This window comes from Branchiostoma floridae, chromosome 17, assembly GCF_000003815.2.
Source record: "Branchiostoma floridae strain S238N-H82 chromosome 17, Bfl_VNyyK, whole genome shotgun sequence".
Lineage (NCBI taxonomy): Eukaryota > Metazoa > Chordata > Leptocardii > Amphioxiformes > Branchiostomatidae > Branchiostoma > Branchiostoma floridae.
Genome location: NC_049995.1, coordinates 2,466,809 through 2,490,919, shown reverse-complemented (window position 1 = coordinate 2,490,919; position 24,111 = coordinate 2,466,809). Strand labels below are relative to the sequence as shown.

The 24,111-nt window shown below is 39.4% G+C and overlaps 2 protein-coding genes across 2 annotated transcripts; one reads left to right on the top strand and one right to left on the bottom strand.

The window, feature by feature from the left end:
- Positions 1–2,469: 2,469 nt before the first annotated feature.
- LOC118404777 lies at positions 2,470–10,092 on the top strand. Its single transcript, XM_035804111.1, has 4 exons — positions 2,470–3,524; positions 7,146–7,364; positions 7,804–7,932; positions 8,433–10,092. Exons 1-4 carry the CDS (start codon positions 3,114–3,116, stop codon positions 8,589–8,591), a joined length of 918 nt encoding a protein of 305 aa, XP_035660004.1. The 5' UTR covers positions 2,470–3,113; the 3' UTR covers positions 8,592–10,092.
- Positions 10,093–10,246: 154 nt separating this feature from the next.
- Positions 10,247–23,986, bottom strand: LOC118404779 (mRNA turnover protein 4 homolog). Its single transcript, XM_035804117.1, has 7 exons — positions 23,768–23,986; positions 23,613–23,671; positions 14,457–14,560; positions 13,177–13,326; positions 12,506–12,657; positions 10,734–10,810; positions 10,247–10,432 (listed from the first exon to the last, which is right to left on the bottom strand). The coding sequence occupies exons 1-7, from the start codon at positions 23,793–23,795 to the stop codon at positions 10,286–10,288; spliced, it is 717 nt and encodes a 238-aa protein (XP_035660010.1). The 5' UTR covers positions 23,796–23,986; the 3' UTR covers positions 10,247–10,285.
- Between the last annotated feature and the right edge of the window lie 125 nt (positions 23,987–24,111).

Sequence of the window (24,111 nt, the reverse complement as noted above, 5' to 3'; positions counted from 1 at the left end):
CTGGGCTGATGACATGTCAACTTTGACCTTGAGGCTCAGGTCATTCACCCTTATTTCTTTGGCAAAAAGAATCAATGTTTGAATAAATTAGGACATCCATGATGTCCATTTGTGTGAACTTGATCTTTTCAATCATCAAATAAAAATGTATTACAAATCTTGAGTCTCTTAGATTTTTATTGCCTCCATGAAAATTGAGGAATTGTTTCTGCGGTGTGTGTTTGTTTTGGTGTGTGTCTGTATTACATGTATTTGAATACTTGAGTGACAGGATGTCAGGTGGAAGATGGTGTAACGGGAGACTGTCAGGATCGGAAGGTTGGCTTGGCCAGGGTCCAAAGTTGACCCCGTAGGCAGGCAGGAAAATGCATATACGGATTTAGCACAATAATGAATAAAGGAATTCACAATATTTCACGGAGGTTTGATATTTTCAGTTTCTTATTTTTCTTTTTCAGAAATACAAGTATTTTCCGTACACAATGGGTATTGGATACAATCAAATGACGTCCGTGTTCGTCCATGTCTACATCATTTGAAGCTGTTGACGTATTAAGGTCATAATTTGAGAAGCATCTTCTGAAATGAGCCTTGACGCAACACCGCAGACAACGTCAAGCGTCCACTGGTTTCATTTTTATATCTACTCAGCAGTATGTGATAAAAATAGCTATTTTTTCAGTAACTATCTTATATCTGCATGATACTAGTATATCTTCCGTCTACAAGTCCTGTACAGAGGAATTGATTGTTTAAACATACTGCAGGCCTCTTAGTTTGGGGTAAATAAACTCGACCTAAATATCACCTTAACGGACTTCTGCACACGAAAAATGTCAGAGTGATTTCAGTTAAAGGCTCTGGGTTCAAATCCCCAATAGGCCCAAATGTTGCGACCTATGTTTTAAGGACTTTTCACCTATCTCCTCACCATATTCATCTGAAAACCAGGTTTGTTATGTAGAGTGATTTCTGTACACAAATGCGTTACTCATTTCATTTTCTTTATAATAATATGCTTAGAGTTGGTTTATAAAATTTCGGCATTGATTAAGCAAATTAGATCCCAAGTTACAATTTATTGATATCAAATTGTATCAAGCGTTACTTAAGCTATCAGCATCCCGAAAATCATGATGATCCTTTGATCCATTCTTGACTTATTCTCTTTCAAAGTCTTTAAATACACCTCTTACTCTCTTCCCTCTTTCTCAGTTACATATGTGACAACTTTGATGAAAGTACTATAATGGAATGCAGTGGATTTATGAACTTTTCCTAATCAATTATGCAAATTAGCTGTTAATTTGCATAATAAGTATCACATCATATAAGTCTTCACTTAGGCTATCTACATGCCAAAAATCATGACGATCCGTCAACACGTTCATATTTTCTCATTAATTATGCAAATGAGATCATCATTTGCATGATAAATATGTATTGACATTTCTCTCTTTCTCAGCTACATATGTGACAAGTTTTAAAGTCCTATCATGGAATGTAGTGAATTTATAAAATATCCTCATTAATTATGCAAATTAGCTGTTGATTTGCATAATTGGTATCTCATTATGTAGGTCTTCACTTACGCTACCTACATACCAAAAAACATGATGATCCGTCTTCACTTACGCTACCTACATACCAAAAAACATGATGATCCGTCAACACGATCATTAATTATGCAAATGAGGCCATGATTTGCATAATTGATATCTATCAACATTTCTCTCCTTCCCAGCTACATATGTGACAAGTTTGAAAGTCCTATCATGGAATGCAGTGGATTTATAAATTTTCCTCATTAATTATGCAAATTAGCTGTTGATTTGCATAATTAGTATACCATTATGTAAGTCATCACTCATTCTATCTACATACCAAAAGTCATGACGATCCGTCAACACGTTGTAGAGTTATTCTCGTCCAAATTTTGAAAGGAAACCGGCGCCTGCAGTTCCAAAAAAGCCGCTAGGGGGCCCAAACTCACAGCACTTACTCTCTGCCTCAAGGGCTATCTACCACTCAAAAATCATGATCACAGCATGTCCAGAACAGGAGATATCAAAAATTGAGGTTCTGCTGCAGTACCTTAGCAAGCCGCTAGGGGACCCATTATCGAACTTGACCTTCGTTTTCCCGACCCCTACCCACCTACCAAATATTATCGGGATCCATTCAAGACTTCTTGAGTTATGCTGTTAACAGACAGACACACAGACACACAGACACACAGACTCACAAGCCCAAAACATAACCTTAGCCATTCTGGCAAAGGTAATGAGTAATCAAACTAGTTAGGGACATCCTCTTGCATGGGACGTAAAGCTGTAGTCCCTGATATTTGAGAATATCTAGAGCCACAACGTGTGCTCAAAGAACCCATTGACATTATACTTATAAAAAAGGCAAGGGTCCTTCCCGGTGTGAGTGGCGCAAACCTTTACCGCCGTGAATCCGATCAAGGGGCTTGCACAGCTTGTACTTGCTAAACACCAAAACTGGTGCTTTACGCCTCAGGGTGGTTTAATGGTATTGTGACACTAAGACACTAAACAGACAAAACGAAAGACCTAGAAAGGCTTCTGTGCACGCACGTGATGAACAAAATAATTCAGAAACGCAACCGCCTCTCATAAGATATTGTTCCTCACAAATGATCGAACTATCCAACCATTTTCCCGCCAGCTGTCTCAATGTCTTTGTACAAAAAGTTGTTCTGCGGGTTCAGACCTTTCAATCACAAACTGGGGCCGCCAGGCACATGTTTAGTGCTTTGTGTATTCTTTGCTGGTTCCTACCTTAAATTCTGTTGTTTTCGTAGCTTTAATATTTACGTCTACAACCCTCTTTACGATATATCTTCCACAGTGCTTATAGTATTGATTTGTGAAACCTGATGTGTAAAGGACCTCTTAACCAAAACAAATATTGAAAACGGAACACGCAACTTATTTCTAAGCCAAATCGGCCCACAGCATGACGTTATTTCAAAACAAAGGATTGCGCTGAGAGCTGTCTTTACCTGTCTGGTAGTATCACCTGGAATTCGGAAACTCTCTCAACCATGCACGTTCTAATGTTGACACCACAACCACAAGGAATCGTACATGTATAGGTGGATATCTCTCAGTTTTGGTGAGCTACGAACTCTGAGAATTTTGCAGAAATCGTCGAACGAAACCTGGAGTACTTGGAAGCTAAGTCCTGCCGACGAGAGCAAGACAGTTACCCGATCGTGTACGATTTTGTACGACTCTCCCATGGCAGACGACAGTAAGGTAAACAGGTACTCTAAACATTCCTTAGGACGAGATATTTCCCACGACCAAATCCAGGCGTTGTTACCCAATGAGGAAGAGGACTGCGAGGGGAAAACCGGCACCCCTACCGAGGAGACATCCAACAGACCTTCGGGGCAAGGCGCAAGCACCGCCGAGGACGTTAAAACGGCGCCCGATGTCAGTCAGTCTATTGGAAACGCCACTGTTTCTGTGAATATTCCAACAGAACAGATCAAGGTAAGATTATATATTTTTCTTGTCCGATGATTTTTGTTTGTAGTAGTTAAAACTTAAGGTAATGTTAGACCGACAAATTCGTTATAACATCAGGCCATAGTAACAGACAGAAGTAACAATTATCACAATTATCACACGTTAACGATATTGATAATTCACCTTGAGTATTCACCTTGAGCGACAGCCAGTAGGTACCCGTTAGAGTAATGAGGCTGTACATAGTTAAACTGCGGGGCTGTAGCATCTGGTCTTCCTTCCTTCCTTCCTTCTCTCCTACCTTCCTTCCTTCCTTCCTTCGTTCTTTCTTCACTGCAACCTACTGGTTCAGTAGGAGAACTCGTATTCGTACAGGTCCTTGTGTGTGTTCCACTCAGCCGACAACCTTGATTTGAACAAGTTCACTGATTTGCTGGTCACCGTCTGTTCGGAGAGCTTATTCCACATGGGTATCACTCTTGCTGGGTAGAAATTGGCTCTTGGACCCTTGGAGCACTGTATCTGGTACTTGTACGAGTGGCCTCTTGTGGAGGTTGCCAGGCTAGGCGTGAGCATAGCTCTGCTACAGAGGTTGCAGTGGTTACTGGTTCTGCATGTGACTAACCCATGTGTTATCTTGTAGAGAAGAATTATGTCTGCTCTTTTCCTTCTGAAGAGAAGTGTGGGTAGTCCCAGAGCCCTTAGTCTCTGTGAGTAGGGAAGGTGGGAGATTGAAGGAACCAGCTTTGTAGCTCTTCTCTGTACCCTCTCCACCATGTCTTTGTCTCTCTTTGTTTTTGGATCCCAAATGACCGTTGCATATTCTAGGTGGGGACGTATCAGGCTTTTGTACAGCAACACAAATGAGTCTATGTCCAGATATTTGAAAGTGTGTCTTATAGCACCGAGCACCTTGTTGGCTTTGTTGACCTGGTTCTGTACATGACTGCTGAAGCTCAGCTTACTGTCTATGAGTACTCCTAGGTCTTTCTCTTCCTTTGTACACTGAAGGGTATGTACTGATCCGTCTGTCTTGATCATTGTGTATTTGTGTCCGGGATTACCCTTCCCCAGGTGCATCGGTTTACACTTATCCGGGTGGAATCTCATCTGCATTTTTCTCGACCATTCTTGTAGTTGGTCTAGATCGGCCTGAAGGCAGGTCGTATGACCTTCTCTTGCACAGTCCTCGACGGTTGCATAGATCTTTGTGTCATCCGCAAAGAGAGATACAAAGTTCTGCAGTGTGTCTGGTATGTCGCTCACGAAGATCATGAAAAGTAAGGGACCCAGTACACTCCCTTGTGGGACTCCGCTTTCTACCCTCTTCCAGGACGATGTAGCTCCGTTTACCGATACTCTTTGTCTTCGTTGGGTTAGGAAGCCTCGTACCCACTCTAGCAGCTTTCCTCTAATGCCAAAGGATTCGACCTTTCTAAGGAGCCTTTCGTGTGGGACCGTGTCAAAAGCCTTAGCATAGTCTAAAAATATAACATCCACTTGTAGTCCGTGACTTAAGGCTTCGGTCCACACGTCAAGTGCCTCGAGTAGGTTAGTCACTGTTGATTTCCCCTTGGAAAAACCGTGCTGTTGCTCACATGTGAAATTGTTTATCCGCATGTGTTCAATCACCTTATCTGAGATTATTCTTTCCAGCATCTTGCAGGGCACTGATGTTAGCGAGACGGGGCGGTAGTTTGCTGGGTCTGACTTCTCACCCTTTTTGAAGATAGGAGTGATACTTGCTTCCGTCCACTGCTCTGGAAGTACTGCATTACTTAAGCTGAGTTGATAAACCTTGGTTAGTGGGACCACAATCTCGTGTGACAGTTCTCTAAGAATTCTCGGGTGAAGTCCGTCATTACCTGGGGACTTGTCCGGACGCAGCTGGGATAGTTGGTCCATAACCATTTCCTCAGTGACTTCTATTTTGTCCAGGACCGGAGTCTGTAGAGGTTTGGGATCGAATACTGGCATGTTGTCGTAGCTCTCACGTGTGAAGGTCTTATGGTACTGGTCATTTAGTATTTCTGCTTTGTCCTTGTCTTTGGTAGCAAAGTTACCCTTCGTGTCCTTCAAGTCACCCACCTGTGATTTTACTGATCTGCGGGAGTTCACATAACTCCAAAAAGCTTTGTTATTTGTCTTAGCTTCCTTGGCGAGTGATCGTTCAAAGTCTCTACGTGCTTGTCTTGCAGCATGTGTTGCGGCATTTCTACATTCTTTGTACGTTTTCCAGTCTTCCTTGCTTTTCGTGTTGAGGTACCTTAACCATAACACTTATTACAAGTGTGCATGGGCGGTGTACACTGTATAAGAGAAATTTGCATATGCTTTACCCACATGTGTCTTCTACTATGTAAAATAACGTTTCACGTTTAATTTAAACATGTCGAAATATGTCTAGCCCGTAAACCTTGACCTATAACCGTTACTATAGGGCGTGATGCGACATTGTCTTCAATAAATAATGAGGAATAATGTTGTATATGAATCATAACACGACAATATGAATCGAATGCAAAAGGGATTTCAAAGCTGTGGAGCTTTTCCCTTTTGTTTTGCACAGGACTTTAAACTACTAGTAGGTATTTGTGAAATGGTTTCGGTTCCTTGATCACTATGGACTTGGTGATTCTTCGACGGAAATCTGTTCTAAAGTTAATGTCACACAGTATGGTCGGAACAGTACATTTCCGTTTAAAACCGGGTCTTGGATAGTTTCTATGGTTTGAAAATTTATCAGATTCACCCTCTAACTGTATCTTCAAAAACGCTGTTGCGCTATAGCGTGAAAGGGAACAAACTGTCGTCTGCTCTCCAACGTTATCCCAAGGACACCACAAGATAAATGTTTGAGTATCAGCTAGTTCCTCATCCCTGTTCCTTCTTTTCTACCGAAGCAAATCAAAATTTTAAAGGAAGAATGCGGAACAAATTTCAACCTGAGTTTACTTTTCATAAGTCACATGTTAGCACTTCTAACCGCATATGTATATTACACGTGGTCTTGAGAAGAACGCCATTTGTTATTTTGGTCAGAGATGTTAAAGAATTTGAAATTGAGATTAATAGTAATCTTAAGAATTTTGGTGTTAAGTAATGGAGGTTGAGATACGACATTGTAATTTAAGACGGCCGAGGCTATATTTCTGTCTAGAGACACTGAGAGACAGAGAGCCACACAGATATAGACAGAGAGGCAGACAGAGACACAGAGAGATACACAAACAAACACACACACACACACACACACACACACACACAAGGAGAGAGAGAGAGACAGACAGACAGAGAGAGACAGAGAGACGATGAGACAGCGACAGAGAGAGATCATGAGAGACAGGGTAGTGAGAGACAGACAGACACACACACACACACACACACACAAGGAGAGAGAGAGAGACAGACAGACAGAGAGAAACAGAGAGACGATGAGACAGCGACAGACAGGGTAGTGAGAGACAGACACACACACACACACACAGACAGAGATAGATAGAGAGACAGACAGAGAGATAGTGGGGCAGAGAGAGAGACAGACAGACAGCTGAGAGAGAGAGAGAGACAGAGACAGAGAGAGAGACAGAGATCCCCATTGCAATGGTCCTCATTACATATCCCTTTTTATTTCTCTCCCAACAGTTCCATCCGCCAGTACAGCTTCCCGATGTAGACCATGTCGACCACCCGAAAGGGAAATCCAAGTTTGTTTTCTTCAAGAGGATTCCGGCTGGCCCACCCAGAGTTAAGCCGCCGATTCAGATGAACGCATTCGCACAGAAGAAGACCCTGGCGCAGGGGCTCATGGACATCGCGCTTCTCACCGCTAACGCCTCTCAAATGAAACTGGTTTTAACTGAGGTATTCTTTACGTGAACATACGCTTTACACGTGTTCTTAACGTGGACATCTTAACGTAGAATACATATTTGCCATTGCTGTGTACGTTTGAAAATTTAAAGCGCATTTTCAAATGAAGATGGTTTTAACTGAGGTATATTTTTGTGTTCTTTACGTGTACATCTGTACGCAAAAGGATATTTTCGTCTGTTTTTTTTACGTTTGAAAAGTCAAAGCGCTTTCAAGCCGAATACATCCATCCGCTTGAAGACTTAACTTTTAAAACTAGATTTAGATTTCTACGATCGACCTCATACCTTTACAATTTTTGTGGTCCTTTAGATATTTCTCCATCCGCCAAAGACCAGATTTTATCGGTCCCTTGAGTAGTCTTCTTGTGCAGTTTTGACTGTAATTTCTAGAGAACTATACGTTGAGTGTCCCCCAAATTTTTCCACAGGGTCCGGACAGAGTGTTGTTCTACCATTTCCTGGTGACGATGTTGTCCCTGTCGGTGATCTGTCAGTGTTTCGTCGGCTTCTTGCTCCTGTACAAGTCACGTCTCAACATAGAGGACGAGCACGAACAGGTGGGTGAGCCGTGCATTAGTACCATCTAGCGAATTCATATAGAATTGCAGCATTTGCTACCCGCACCTGCCATAAGGAACTGACATATAAGTTTCATATCAAGTCGTAGTCTCTAACAGACTTACTACGCTGGCTATTATAGGCAGAATAATTTGCCTACGTTTTGCTACCAAAAGATGGGAAACATTTCACCCTAGCTTGCACTGACTCCTCTGGCTAATTTACCAAATTTTGCCGAATTCTACGATCCCCGTACCCCCGTACGAAGGCCTGATGGAGCCTAGTGCAGCGCAGGCGACTTTTGGTTTTACGCTCCCGCTTGGAGCTCGCGCTACCAACAGTTAGTAGCGGAAGCGTAAAACCAACAGTCACCTGCGGCTAGATGGTGCCTAATTTTGAGTGCCATTTTGCGATTTGTAACGCTAGAACCTGAAATGCTTTCAACCGTATAGCTTCTAAATGTTTGTATCTTTTATAGCTTGTATCTTTCTGTACTCAGCATGCAGCAGACACAGCCAACAACTGGGCCACCGCCCTGGTGATGGTCATCACGATCATCAACGTGTTTATCTCCTCGTTCGGCATCAAGCTGCAGGAACCGCAGGCCACAACAGCGCCAGCTGCAGCGGCGCCTCACAGCGGATCGGATAAGACATGACAGCTACTGGTTGCAGGACAATACAGACTTTTATCTCCATGTATCATCCGAGTAGAGGTTGGTGGGGGAAAATCGTGACTTTTTCCTTTCATCCCTTTTTTTTCAATGTGGGAAGGCTGATCGAAAAAAAAACGAAGAAAGGAAATGGTCATGATTTTTCCCACCAACCTCTACTTGGAGAGTAACTTTTATCTACTCTCCAAGCAGAGGTTAGGGCTGTTTTTGGAGCCTAGCCGTTTTTATCAGCCATTCTATTTTGTACCATTTTCTATATGTCTGGCGGCCTAACAACGTAAAGGAAACTGTACAAAATAGAAAGCCCGATAAAACGTCTCAAAGAACGTAAAAAAACAGCCAGAGCCTAACCTCTACTAGTAGAGTAACTTTTACCAGGCATTGCTTTACATTTGAGAAGCTCCGAAGAGGTTCACCCATCATTTGAGAAAATGGAAATGAACATTTTACCACAAATCTGCAATAAATAATTCTTCGAAATAAGTGTGATGTTTACAATTCTTTATGAAGCAGTACATATAACTGTATATTGCATTAGAAGGCAGAACTAGAACTGAAAGCCAGTATGAATGATTCAATGTGGTTTGATTTCTTTTTGTAATGTAATGTTTGTTATGTCATTATGTCAGAAACAGGCAGCTTTTTCCTTTCACAATAATATTAAGTCATGGTTGATTAAACTTGATAACTATTTTCTCACTTCACTCAAATAATGACATTGTTTTACTTCAGCTTCTCTCTATGATATCTAGACTTATAGTAAATTGCCGTTGCTCATTTGATCAACTCAGTGTGCATGTTTATCTGAATCTGTGTATATGTCATTGTATGTGTGTTAATGTCTGTGCCTGTACGTCTGTATGTACATGTATCTGCGTATGTCTTTATGTGCTTGTGTATGTCCCTGTATCTGTGTGTTTCCATATCTGTGTCTGAGTGTATAAGTGTCTATGTCTGTACATGTATGTGTGTTAACCTGTGTATGTGAATGCCTGCGCATGTGACTAGAGAAATCTTGAGTTTAGAAGTTACAATCACACAGACATCCACAAGAAATCGGACAACCAAAATATCATGCATTACAACACATGTAAATGGTTTCAATTTGGGAACATTCTTTAATATAAGACATCACAGGACGTAGCAATGTCCAATCTTCTCTTGAAAAACATAGACATCTATCTTTCTGAAAATGCTGCTGACAAAACAATCAAGTACAGTACCTTTAAGATACTTCCCAAAGAAGAAATGAGCAAACTTTGTTACTCAAAAAAGTCAACCACTACTAAGAAAACTAAAATCTTTTCATCTCCAAGTGCCTTCAATAGGAAGATATCACACTTCCCTCTTGTTAGTGTTCTATCTTCAGAAAATATGCATCACTCCAAAATTAGGGAAAGCAGTATCCTTTAGCCTGCTAACCTTGTCATTTGTACTGGTTATGGGTTAGGAAACAGGCGATTACAATGCTTGCCTGTAGATGAATAAGAATTAATATAGAATAAGAATAGAAATATCTATCAAACATTCTTAGTACATGGTGTACATGTAACTTTCCATGTGTAGTTTCTTTCAAAAATAATGTAGCTTCCAACAATTTTCAACTAAAATGTCCTGTTGAATTAGCCTAATTTTGTGCCCAACTCTTTTTCATAAGGGTAATTTTCAATCATTAGTCTTTAATCATTCTCATCCTCCTCTTCTTCTTCTATTCCTTCATCCTCTGCAGGTTTGTCTCCTCTTTCTAGTAGTTCAAACGTTCCGTCGTTTGACCAGACACTGTCCAGAGTAATGTGAAAGTTGACCATGGGGGTGTCCAGGAGTTTCTGAAAATAATAACACAGAATACACAAAACTGTTAGTTCAGTTTTTTTGTTGATTGGCAATTTTTGTGTGTATGAAATTATGGGGTTGAAAGTTCTACTTTTCTTTTTTCTAAGTCTGCCCATTTTTCTCTCACATTCTCATCATCATCATCTGGCATGCTGGTTGCACGGATGGACTTGACTCTCTGGCATGCACATACAATAAACATACGCATGCATGCAAGTGCAAACAGACACAGACACAGACAGACAGATACACACACCTATTATACACAGTACAGTAAAAGACTATCCAACTCACCAATATTCTGGCCTGTTCGGGTGTGAGGACGTCACCTGCAGTACAAACTGTGTGGTCTGAGATCAGCGTTATCTCACCTGTGGGTACAAAAACTGCAGTGTGAGACCATAATCTGAGATCAGTGTTATCCCCCTGTGAATGGAAAAACTGCAGTGTGAGACCATAATCTGAGATCAGTGTTATCTATCTTATCTACAAAAATGAATACAAAAACTGCAGTGTGAGACCATAATCTGAGATCAGTGTTATCTATCTTATCTACAAAAATGAATACAAAAACTGCAGTGTGAAACCAAACACTGTGCAATACAGTCTGCATTCCATGAAAAATAAAAGTTACATTTCTGACTTCAAACCAAACACTGTGCAATACAGTCTGCATTCCATGAAAAATAAAAGTTACATTTCTGACTTCCTATATGTGGAAAGTGTCACAATCACTGACATGAGTTGTACATTTCCAACATATAAATCACAATAACAATGACAAGAGATTTCAGACAGTCACCCCAAAGTTTTGACATACAACATGTATACTACAACTGTCTGGAGAAGTAAATGCTGTTTTGAGAAATTTGAAATTCAGCAAGACATTCTGATACATAAAAGCACACCTTGTAGGTAATCAACTCGACAAATAACACATCACACTGAATTGGTTTTTGCCAACTAAATGGGTTCAACGAACGTAAGATATCTTAACGATGCACATAAAAATGGGCTAACAGCTTCAACTACATATACACCTTTCTCACGCGGCGGCCATGATAGATCGAAGAAGAGGTCAATGAGGCAAACAGAAAAAACTTATTTCTAAAATCAGGTCCCATTTAGTTTTCCCCCAAACCACACAAATTTTCATGATATAAGATAGAATAATAAATATTACAAGAAGTGTTATGCACCGAAAGATGTAGCAATTTAAAGTAGTGTAGACTGACCCCATAGTCCATTAAGAGATGCAAAATAAAAACATAATAATGCAAATTTTTAACGAATTTGCAGCCATTCACTTATTGGTCGATTTCCTAATTGGCAGGCTACCATTGGTCGAACTGCTAATTATGATGGACAGCCTTTTGTTTGCCACACTGAACTCGTTTTAGATCTATCATGGCCGCCGCGTGAGAAAGATGTATAGGGGGTCTTCATCAAAGACTTCATAAAAGCCAAGTTTGTCTACTAGTATTTTCTTTATCAATTTTGTCACAAAAACAGTCACAAATTTTGCCATCTTTTTCATCAGCATTTACAAACTAACAAGCAATTTTGCTGCATTGGTTTGTTCACTTTTCATCATTAATTCTTTGGCACTAGTCTTTGTTGTACGATGTTATGATATGTTTGTAGGGCTTTGGTATATTTTTACTGCTGGCATACAGTTAAGGTTCATTGTACTGGTTTAAGGTTATTTTTATGTCACAGTTGTGTTGTTGGAATGAAAACTTTATAGAGATGGCATTTACTCAGAAACTGCAAATCTTCAAGTGTTTATGGTGGTCTTGTTTTTGCTATTTTCTCGGTGATGTCTCCACATGCGTTTCTACTACATTATTACTGTACTTTAAAATAGTATTGTTTCAACCACAACCCAACATGAATTTTCCCCTCCAATGATGGTTAACTTCACAAGAAGACGTTGAAAATGGGAAAAAAATGTCACTTCTCAACCTCTATTTCATTTCCACCAAATCTTTAGGTTGAAATGTCGTTACGGAATGTCGAGAACGTAAGAATTCTATAATCTGTTGTTGCCTTTCAGGTGATCTTACCTCGTTCCAGCTTGGTCGGCAATCCCAGGTGCCTCAGCTGTGGCTCCATGGAATGCGAGAACTGAGGTAAGGGTCCCTCGAACAGCACAACGGTCTGGACAGCCGTGTTCCCCGACCGCGCAAAATCCTTCAACTGGTACTGCGAAAACCACCTGAAACCAGACAAACGTTCATAAGCCACCTTACTGTACAACAGCCACAAGGAATTGTGGGTAAGGTCAGAAGTTAAGGTCCCCCAGAGGCATATGAATATTCAATAGCCAAGTGAAAGAATTGTTAACAGAAGGAACTTGAAATTTGACAAGACTGCACAGTTGAATGTTTAGTATCACAATGCGTAATATTTTCTAACATATTTCCTTATATTGGCTGCACCTCATAAATAAAATACGTTTACTGGTTATACTGATAAATAAGAGATGTAGTTATCACTTGTACTAACTCTTGGACTATCAGCAACAGCAAAGATTAAGGTTACAATAGTACATTCACCAATTTGAAAGAGACTCATAATTGTACCAGGTACAGTGCTATTGTACACTCTCAAAAATGTCTTGAACACCTGGATATATATATATATATGAAGTATGTAAACGTCCAGGATTACTGATGCTGGCTAGGCATACCTGGCAGAATTACGACAGTTGACATTACATCATAAGTAGACTTACTCTACAACTTCTTCTTTAGTTTTGTTGGTAAAGAACATCCCTGTCTGTCCCCGTAGTCTCTGACTGACTCGGTGCAGGTTTTCCCGATACTCGTCTTCTGCCCCCCGTCCTAGTGCCACGGACATCACCTTGTTCTTACCGAAAAAGAACCTGGAATAAAAACAACACATTTTAGAGGAATAAAAACAACAAACATTTTAGAGGAACAAAAAGGACAAACATTTTAGAGGGATAAAACGACAAACAGTTCAATTAGAGGAATAAAAACAACAAACATTTTAGAGGAATAAAAACGACAAAAGTTATAGAAAATGGTTGCGCCCATTTTTCAAGATGGCGGCCATGAACTTGCAGGTAAAACAAAACAGTTTGCTTGCAAAAAATTTTAACAATCTTAGTAAAAACACACCAGCAGTACCAAATGTGGCCACTATGTTCCTTAGGCAGTGTTAGGTATAACTTGGAAGAAAGGTGAATAAAACACTTACCCACCCAAAATTTTATCACCAAACTGCTGCTATTAGAAACCACTTTTTATTACACTTAGAAGCATTCACAGATAAAGATTGTTCATCTGTATCTGCATCTTTATCTTTACCTTGAACCACAGCCAGTCGATACCCTTGCAGGTAATAAGGCTGTCCTAGTTGTGGCGGTGGTAGCGTCAATGTGAGAATAACCCATATAACTGCCCATCTGTGTAACACACCAGCTTTGTAGCCCAGCAGCAGGACATTATATTACACTAAACGACCTGTCACACCTATCCTTTCAACAATTGAAAATGCTGTTAAAATATAGAATGAGCCCCCAAAAGGTGGTAAGGCCTAGGAAAAAAAATGTTGTGTTTCCTGTTTCCCTACCTACCCTAGAAAAACCTGCCGACCCTAGACTTTTTTTTGGGGTGGGCAGAGGAGTCACAGTTTCCAGTTAGAATTTTTATTCAGCCTGCTTCCTATTGAAGCAAAAACACTGCTTGTCCTATCTATTGAAGGATAAATGTATCTATTGTACACAAAATTAAAGTTTGACATTAAAAGAGAAGTGTCCTCATGCATTTCAGTTTACTTTGTTCGACTGTATTGTAATATGTATCACTAGTCAGAGTTTTGGCCAGCCTAAAAAAAATTACAAGAAAAAAAAAGATAATCCCTACCTACCGACCCTAATTTTTTTCAGGGCTGAAACAGGAAACACATCATTTTTTTTCCTAGGCCTAATACAAATTGTTGACATTGTTGTTTTATCATTTTGATTTATCAAAAGCGGTGCCATCCTACCTGCTGTGTTTCCAAACGTTGCGGACTTCCTTCAGCTTGCTGTTTCTCATGTTCTCCACGGAAAACGTGAAGATTCTCGCGTACTGGTCCACGCATTCTCGGATCTGGACAGCGGGACAAGAAAAAGGAATCCTCTATGATAAGCCAGTAAAATCACACAATAGTTATAACATCCATTGGCATAATACCGGTCGGTTTACTGCAATTTCTCAAGCAATGCTAATTTGGCAAATGATCAACACATCATTTTCTCCAGTTACATGTTGCTGTTACAGCTTACCTTTGCCACTTCTTCTGTGTAACTATTTCGTCTCTCTGGTCCTGCTAGAAACATAATATCGTAATTGGAACACACCGCGGAATTGCACGGGAGAACGTGCGCGTGGTTGGAAGGGGGTGCACTATACCGGTCGAACGAAACACGGCACAATTATCTGCCGCTATGTACCTTTATACATCCTCTGTTGTTCCTTTCTTTCCTGTTAGTAGTTGCACAAAACAGAAATCTGCATGAGCATACGAAAAGTCATGAGAAAATGGGCGTATACTGACAAGAATTTTCATTTAATTTTAGTCTGTCACAACCGCTATGACGTAAAACTTTACTGCTGGCCGTAGCATTAAAAATGGCGGGAAAATGGCGGCGTACGTTCAATTTGACCCATTCAGCCGTAGATCCGGGCGATAATGCAACGGTTCCTCACACTTTTACACGAGTTGTAGGTCACCAAAAGAAATTCAAGATTGCTGTTGAATCATGCTCGTCTTGTGCCGTGAGCACATGTGATTATTATCTACAAATCTGGCGATGAACGTGACAGTGTGTTTGTCCCACGACAAGCTCGCCTGCCCCGAAAATGACCTGAAAACTTTTGGCCTTGTTGTCTTCGAATGCATTGTTATCGATGCTTTGTAAATTATGTATTGGACACCTAGATGTCTGAAGTGTGCATACCTCAGAAATAACTATTGTTGCATGTGTAGATCTCTTTAAGTTCCACTATTTTTAATCGACCGGTATAAGGCTTATGACCGGTATTATGCCAATGCATGTTATACATGTACAACGTTAATTTACCTTTATTTGCGGGTAGCCTATATTCGTTGTACTTAAAAACAGGATATTTAGGGATATCATGTTGATGGACTGTGGTTTCAAATAGCATTTTTTACAATATAATGCAGTTTGAGACCACTGTCATTCAAATTGATATCCCAAAATACCCTGGTGTTAAATACATAGGATAAAGGTTACCCCGCAAATAAAGGTGAAGTAGCGTTATATGCTCATCACACAACACGAGAATCGATCAGCTGATGAGTCTGTGAGCTCTGAATGACATTTTCAGCAGCAATATATACATGCAGTAACTCTTGATCATTGCTTGGTTTTTAGTGATCAGTCAATGTTCACAGGTCCTCGTGCTCTGTCTAAAATGATTGGAATTATAGTCTCGGATGATTTTTAATTTTGGCCACCTTCGGCACTCAACATACATGGCCGAAGGTCATGGACTATGTGACAAGAAATTACCTTGATATTTTCATAGCTGAATCCTTGACCAGGATATTAGAAAGTATACTACATGTAAAATTTTAAGAGTAACTGTTGTCCCTATATAAATTGTAGCACATTTTAAAAGGATAATGAATATGTACAGATAAGAATGCGAGGTGGAAGTGTGCTTTACCACAAAAAATATATTTAATTGAAAGTCTTTTCATACAGGTTTACCACTGACATATCTTTTCCTGGTTCACTCATGTTTATACCTCTCAACTCTGTATAACTTATAAAGTTATGTGCCCTGAATAATCCATTGGGAAAGCAGCTATGACTACATGTTGCTATGACTAATATGACTCTACACAGCTGTATAGCTTTGTACATACATAGCCAAGATATCAATACAGATATCAAAAGAATTTGCTACTTTTGATAAATGAAAGGTTTTTGAGGGTTGAAATTTCTTCTATGTACAAAATCAAAGCATGATACAATTTTCTAATTAACAGCTTTAAAAAAACACAAGAAATTTGAATAGGGAATGCTCTGTTCCCTAAGAACGCACCATTTACATGGTTTAGATTGACGTCTACACTCAAACCTCTGTATTGGTACCTGAACCTGATGTTATGTTTATGTACACAGCACTTGTCTAGAGGACTGATCATTCAGAGGGCCACTAGGGTATGATTTAATCAGGGTAGGCATACGTTTTCACCACAACCAGGAAATGAACCAACATTTCAATAACCTTGTAGAGGTTACCAAAAAATAACAATGTCAAAGATATCTTACCTTAACTACTAAAATTAAGTAAAAAACAAGAAAACAAACACGTGAACATTTCTTTTGATCAAAAAGCAAGTGTTCGTCAGAGATCTGATCTTTGTACCCTACATTAGATTCTCTACTGAATAAAAACTCTTGATCAACTGGTAAGATTGGCATACCGTTTTAGTATTCATCGCAACTTATTACAGTAGTTACAGTTAATTCTAAAGGATGTATTGCTGAAATAGTGTACAAACAGAACACAACGGGTTCAATAAATAAGAGGACTGACGCAAATATGGAAAAAAAATCAATTTTTACAATTCTGCATATGAATCGTACCAGCGCATACAATCAATACACTTTCTCTTATCAGCAATATTTGACATTGAGCCTGTAATCTTCCGACCTTGAAAATCTCGAGTCACGTTGCTAATAATCCCTTTCTAGTTCAGACACCTTCTCCACAAATTGTGGGCGGGCATTTCAAGCAACAATGATAAAAACAGTACATGTGTATCTATGTTTTCAAATTCAGTTTCTTCCTCCAAGGTGAGATCAAAGCACCCTTGCTTGCTCGGGGGATTCGCTAATAAACCCTTTCAACAAACTCAAAAATCTTCTCCACAAATTGTGGGCGGGCATTCCCAGCAAAAATGATAAAAACAGTATCTATATTTTCAAATTCAGTTTCTCCCTCCCAGGTGAGATCAAAGCACACTTCCTGCTCGGGGGAATCGCTAATAATCCGACTACAGTCCCATTTCCATTTCCCGCGGGCTTCCTCCTGTAAAGCACCTGCTAATAGGAGGGGGTTGCCATGGTTACGCCGTTGTCACGGCAACGGTGGAGCGGAATGACGTACATTGTGGGCCAGGCCCTCAAGAATGTGTAAAATGCACTATAGGAGAATCGTTGGGGGGGACATAGTTTCAGTAATGGTCTGGATGGTTTAGATGTTTTGCTTGAAAAAACAAACAAAGATGTACATTGTTTTTCCATGTTTGAAAATACTTCATCAGATGACCATTATCTAATGGCGTAAGGCTATACTATTACTAAAAAACATAGTTTTAGAAATGGTATCGATGGTTTAGATGTTTCCTTTAAAAAAATATCCATCTGTGTACAATATTTCATTTGAAAAAAAAACTCCATCAGTTATCTATAAAGTCTCAAAAGATGTATTTGGAATATTCTTGACTTCGTAAAAAGCAAACACAAAATTTTGACTTATTACAGGCAATTTTTGAAAGGATTTTCAGAGACAATAGCCCAAAACTCAAGTCTGGATCACTTCCGTAGAGTGAAAATTCATAATGCTTTGAAGGACTATGTAGGTTTTCCCAAGCATAAAAATATCATAGGCTGTTATAATTTACTTCTACATCTTGACAGAAGCATCTACAACACAATAAGACAAGAATAGCAATTTATTGGCTTGTCAACTTAGCAACTTTGTGTATTTTTCTGCCATTACAAACATTTTTCAGACTATTATTATGACAGCTTGCATATCAATGTTGTTGGTTTTGGTTATAGAAACTGACATTTTTAGCTTAAAAAAAAGCTTACCAAAACACATTCACACCAAACTCAAGTCCCAAAGTTTAGGTTTTTATCCGTCCCAACAAGAAAATACTGTATCTGTCTTAGCACGAACTCAAAAACACCACGAAAAGTTCTTTTTCCCGCTACTGCAAAATTAAATCCCTGCGAACTTACATGCATTTACGGTATTCTCACTATTGGGCTAGTATTGCATTAATGTGCACTGACAAAAAGCTGTGATGTCATTATGACATGCATAATTAATGAGTGTGGCATGTGGAAGCTGCCATGTGGAACAATCATGGTATCACAACCGAGAACAAACCTTTTACTTTAAACCTCCGGGGAGAAATGATCTTTCTTACAGTCTTGACTCAGTGGGTCACCTGGATTTAAGGTTAAAACTATTGGTTGGTTGAAGATGTCACTATTTGATTATCTATCGTCTATCTATCAAAGATTTGTTTTTTTCGAACACATTTTCATTGCTTTAGGCTTGTCTCTGAACATGTGTGTGTGTGTGTGTGTGTGTGTGTGTGTGTGTATGTATGTGTGTCACTGTGTGTGTGTGTGTGCAGATGTGTGTGTGTGGATGTGTGGCCATGTCTATGTGTGTGCGTGTCCTTTATGCATATAATGTGTGTGTTTCCGCTGCAATTTTAAACACACTCAATGAAGTGTTACAATAAAATCCCTACTGCTTCTATTTTGCCTGCTCCCAAATATACATGCTACAGCATTGGGTAAAGGGGTGAGGTCTGCCATTCCTGATTGCAAACTGGAATGTTGTGACAATGTCCAAATCTACAATATGATATTTTAACTCATCTATTCTAACTACAGTGCCTTTGACACAATAAATTTCTGCCATGCTCAGTGGTTAAATACCATATTAAACTGATCCACACCGCCCGCCCACCTGTTTCAAAATGCCAGGATGTATTTAACAAAAACCTGCCAGTGATCTAATCAAATAACTCTCCAAACAGAGGTTAGGCTTGGGCTTGTTTTGGACATCTTTTAGGCATTCATATCAGGCTATCTAGTTTGTCACTCAGGTATTCTTCTTTGCTACCATCCACGAAGAAAACCCTGACAAAATAGACAGCCTGTCAAAAATGCTGAAAAAAGCCGGAACCAAGAGTACTAGTACTAATTAACATCCAGTCCCTCTCTTACTTATTGGTTAAATTGTGGTTAGCCTCATGCTTGTTTTAGAAGTCTTTTTAGGCATTTTTATCAGGCTTTCTTTTTCGTCAGTCAGGTTTTCTTTTTTGCTGCCATCCACAAATTAAAAACTTAAAACTAGAAAGCCTGTTAAAAATGCACAAAAAAATGGCTAAGAGTTTAACCGCTTCTTGGAGAGTACTAATTAACATCTAGCCCCTCTCCTATTCATTGGTTAAACCGCTTATCTTAATAGACAGCTGGGATCATGCATAGTTCTTATAACCCAGGCCACGCCCCCCCATGTTAAGAAATAATGGTTGGAGGTATCCAGTATTTAGGTCAAGGTCTCCTCTCAAGTGTAGGTATGCAGCATGATGTCCATAACTCAATACCTAATGGCTTTCTTGACATTCGCAGTGCATACCAATACGTATTCTTACACGTAACATAGAGAGAGATCTAGGATTCAATAATAGAAGTTAAAGCAATCTTTCTACTGGACATGTACAAAATGTATGTCTATTCAAACGATTCATATAGGATCCACTGTCTGTAATCAGTGAAATGAAAATAACAATAATAATAGGGCACGTCATGAATGGATTTTCAAATGAAGTCTCAAAGTATCAAGACTTACGAAACAAAGAATACTGATATTCAGTTTCAAACATGTGATGCCAGGGACCTTAAAACTGTACCTACTAATGCAGGATTAGTAATCCCAGAGGTACAATGCTCGTTCACCTTTATCCCTGGAGTAACTTATATCCATTGTATTTAAAAACTAGGTATTTAGGGATGTCAAGTAAACGGAAGGTGGTTTCAATCTGCAACAGTATTTTTAGGATATTGCAGCTTGTAACGACTATCCCTAAATACCACGTTTGAAAAAGAATGGCTACAGGTTACGTCTCGGATAATGGTGAACTAGCTTCATACACTTTACACGGGAGGCCTTGATAGCACCATTTCTTCATCTTTAACGTGGAAGTCTTTTCTTAACTTTGGGAGTAGGAGACCTGGTCATTACATGCAAAGGTAGATATTCTTTTGATGTTGTTAAAAAAAACCCTATTTCTTTGATGTTGTTAGAAAAAAAAATTATTAGCAATTGACAGGGAGGAGAAATAACAAAATGTCCCCTCCCCCACCCAAATGGAATAGCCATTAACACTTAACAATGTTTGACTTTGACTTTATTCAGATATAAAGCTATTTTGAAAGGAATGGTCAAGTTGTATGTACTATCTTAGAATGAAATATCATATCAAACAAGCTAAGACTCTATATCCTTTTATTTCCGAACTTCCTATCTGATACAGAATACCACCATTGATATCGTACCATACGCGGGTCACCAATACCATATACAGTATACATATCAGGGTGGGATATGCGCCACACAATAAAGCCAAACCAGACGAGACTAAGAAACGAGCAAGGAAACACACACACTGGCAAATGGCGGAGCTTTGCGGCTGCGTGTCCGATGTGACATACGGTAGCGACTATTCCAGTACCGAACTAAAGCCGCGAAGGATTCGGAGAATACGAGTAAAGGTGAGTGTGGATACCAACATTTCTCTCAAAAAAGAGCCCATTGATTGAGCAAATACCGTAAAAAAAACACCAAAACATCAGACAATTTGAATTTTCAACAACAAAAATACAAGTAGATTGAACTGTTTTCAGCATACACATGGACAATAAGTTGTTTTTATTTTTATACATGAAGGAAACAATAAATGATGCAATATATTTGGGGTGTCAAGCAAGGTTGACAAGTGAAAGCAGAATGCCTGTACTTTCCCTTTCGCAATCAGTACAACCTTAAAAGCATGGTGTCACATTTATACATGGATTGGAAGGCCACTTCTTATTCGGAATGACGCCATTTTGTGCTAACCTTAAAAGTGACTTTGACATTCTTTCAGGCACGTCGTTAGGCTTCTTTCAATCCATTTACCAATACATAAAATCTTATTAATGCAAAATTTAAAAAAAAAAATGAATTAGTATTTAGTGGGATGGCAGAAGAATTCTGTGTCCAATTCTAGAGGCATTTTCTTTGATGAAAAGAGGTATGAATCAGAATTACTGAGAATTCTCTGCAAATATATAATCAATATGTACCAAGCTAAGGAGAATCAGTCATTTGATTTGGGCCGTATGGCCTGGTATTCCCCAGGCATTTGGGCAAGGAATATAAAATTATAATCACTTTTCTTGGTGGCCATATCTCCCTAGGACTAGTATATACTATAGTACGAGTGAAACGCTACAACAATATGTATAAAAACACAAAGACAACTATCAGTATCAGAATTGTTGGCAGGTTTCATGATTTTCACTAAAGATATCAGGATGATTCAGTACTGCACTTGTAAGTTGCAAGGTTGATTGGAATATAAATTGATTGATGGATGGATTGAATATAATTTGCTTTTACCTCAATGACAGTGGAGACCAGAGGACCATGGGTTTTACACTGGGTTTTTAAGACACTTGCATAAAACTAGGATAAGCGTAAGGCACTGGAAGATTCTACTACTAGTACAGTGGAAGCCAGTTAATTGCACCTCGGATAAACGCACACTTCAGGTAATTGCACGGAATCCCCAAATCCCAAACCGTCTCCCATTCACTCCATTGAAGGTGACTTCGCTTATCTGCACGACAAAAAATCACCAACGCCGGATAATTGCACGAAAATTTGTCAAACATCGTCGACAATTTGACTGAAAATGCGTGCTAAAAATCGTCAGACACGGTACAAATAAGCCGATAACGGCCTTTGTGAAGTCGCTATACTGACAACATGTATGAAATTGTTATTGGGATCAAAAGAATTGTGGGGTCGGCACCATGAAGAGACGCCCGCCCGCTAAAGGTCGTCAAAGCCGGCATTACGATTTGGCAGACAACTTGCTATATATGACATACTCAATAACAAATGTTCTCTATCTGTCCATTGTCTAATTACGTAATTAGGGTCGCGGAGAAATACTTATGCAGTGGTTTTATGTTCTTGGCAGCCAGTTGGAAACAACACAGCGACTCGGGACCTACAGACGGACATAACACTCGCCTTCGGCGGTGCAGTGCTTTAGTTTCGTGATCAGGAAGCTACATAACGTATACAGTAACTTACTTTTAGTTTCGATTTCAAATGCATTGCAGTACGATGTTTCGTGAAGACATGTATATGACGTCCGGAGCACAACAGGTACAGCACTACTGTAACACGTAAATAAACTGTGCGTTGTACTACCTCCCATACCACCTCTTGGTCTCTCCGCCCGTGGTGATGCGGTCCAAATGACCAACTCCGCATTATCGCACACGCCGGATAATTGCACGAAATTCGCTGGCAAATTGGGTGTGCAATTAAGCGGCTTCCACTGTATCAAATAATTTTAGTACAATGCTAAACTTTCTTCAAACACTAAGGTATACACGGATCAAATTCAAATTTTCAACGACCACTGTCGCCTTCTTCAGGTTCAATACTGATGACCAATCACTTTAGAATGAAAACTCGGGAGGGTTATACATGCATGTGATCATATTAACACGTGATCTTGCTGATATGTGACGTCAGCAAATAATTTATTGGCAGTTATCAGTGTGATGAGATGGTATGACAGATTAAATACATGTAACTTACAGTCTTACCATATGCTACCATATAGTACTAGTTGCCTTTGTGTGATAAGCGACACAATAAGGTTATTCAAGTGTACATCATGATGTGAGTTAATTAAGCATATTTCTGAAAAAGTCTTCTTAATACACCTACGTAACAGTTAAATTGATATAATATATGCCCCATGACACACAATGCTCCATATGGCATAAGATCAAAAAGTGCTCCTGACAAAATACTACGCGGAATTTATATGAATCACGTTGAAAAACACCTGCACTTCCAAAAGTAACCGTTAGGGGTCCTAAAATCTAATACAGATATAAATTTCCTCTTCATAATTTTGGGTACATACCCAACCACATACACAAGTCTACCAGAGAACCGTACCCATGTTTTTCCTTGTTACCAAATTCACAAACCAACCATCTAACGGCAGAGAAAGTAATTTTATAAACCAATAAACTTCGTTGTTTCGAAAGTCTGCCCACACACGTGTAGCAACACGTACCTGATCGACCAAATTCCTCTTCAATTCCAGACCTTTCTTCCGCGTAGATGTCAACGAAACTGCAAACAACAGTCACAAATATTAAAAATCATAACAGTGTATTGAAAAAAAGGAAAATCGACCATAGAATGTCAATATAGCTTGCAAAAACTTACTTTTCTTATCACGTTTCGACTTCGGCATGATTGCAAAATTTCTTGCACTAGTTTGTCATGCGCGATGACCTGCGGGTCATCTTGTGTTAGAGGTCAAATTACGTCACGAAAATTTTCAAAATGATGTTAGATATTTTTTGTACTCCTAAACCATACGAAATGTCTCTTTATATTTTCTGAAAGTGGATATACGGGTTTAATATATATAGGAAATGTGTTTTTATGTTGGTCGTAAACAAGTATGACATCATTCCTTCCTCGGAACCAATAAATTTCCATGGCAACGCTGACGTCATCCTGACCCCTGCGAAGGCCGGTGGGAATCCCCGTACTCCGCTCTTCGG

What these genes read in the sequence shown, in the direction of transcription:
- LOC118404777 (XM_035804111.1), top strand. Translation starts at nt 3,114, where the DNA reads ATGTATAGGTGGATATCTCTCAGTTTTGGTGAGCTACGAACTCTGAGA. An exon ending in TTCCAACAGAACAGATCAAG is followed by an intron (nt 3,525 to 7,145) that starts GTAAGATTATAT and finishes CTCTCCCAACAG; the next exon opens with TTCCATCCGCCAGTACAGCT. An exon ending in TGAAACTGGTTTTAACTGAG is followed by an intron (nt 7,365 to 7,803) that starts GTATTCTTTACG and finishes ATTTTTCCACAG; the next exon opens with GGTCCGGACAGAGTGTTGTT.
- LOC118404779 (XM_035804117.1), bottom strand. Translation starts at nt 23,795, where the DNA reads ATGCCGAAGTCGAAACGTGATAAGAAAA. An exon ending in AGAGGAATTTGGTCGATCAG is followed by an intron (nt 14,561 to 23,612) that starts GTACGTGTTGCT and finishes CCCGCTGTCCAG; the next exon opens with ATCCGAGAATGCGTGGACCA. An exon ending in GCCGACCAAGCTGGAACGAG is followed by an intron (nt 10,811 to 12,505) that starts GTAAGATCACCT and finishes TTGTACCCACAG; the next exon opens with GTGAGATAACGCTGATCTCA.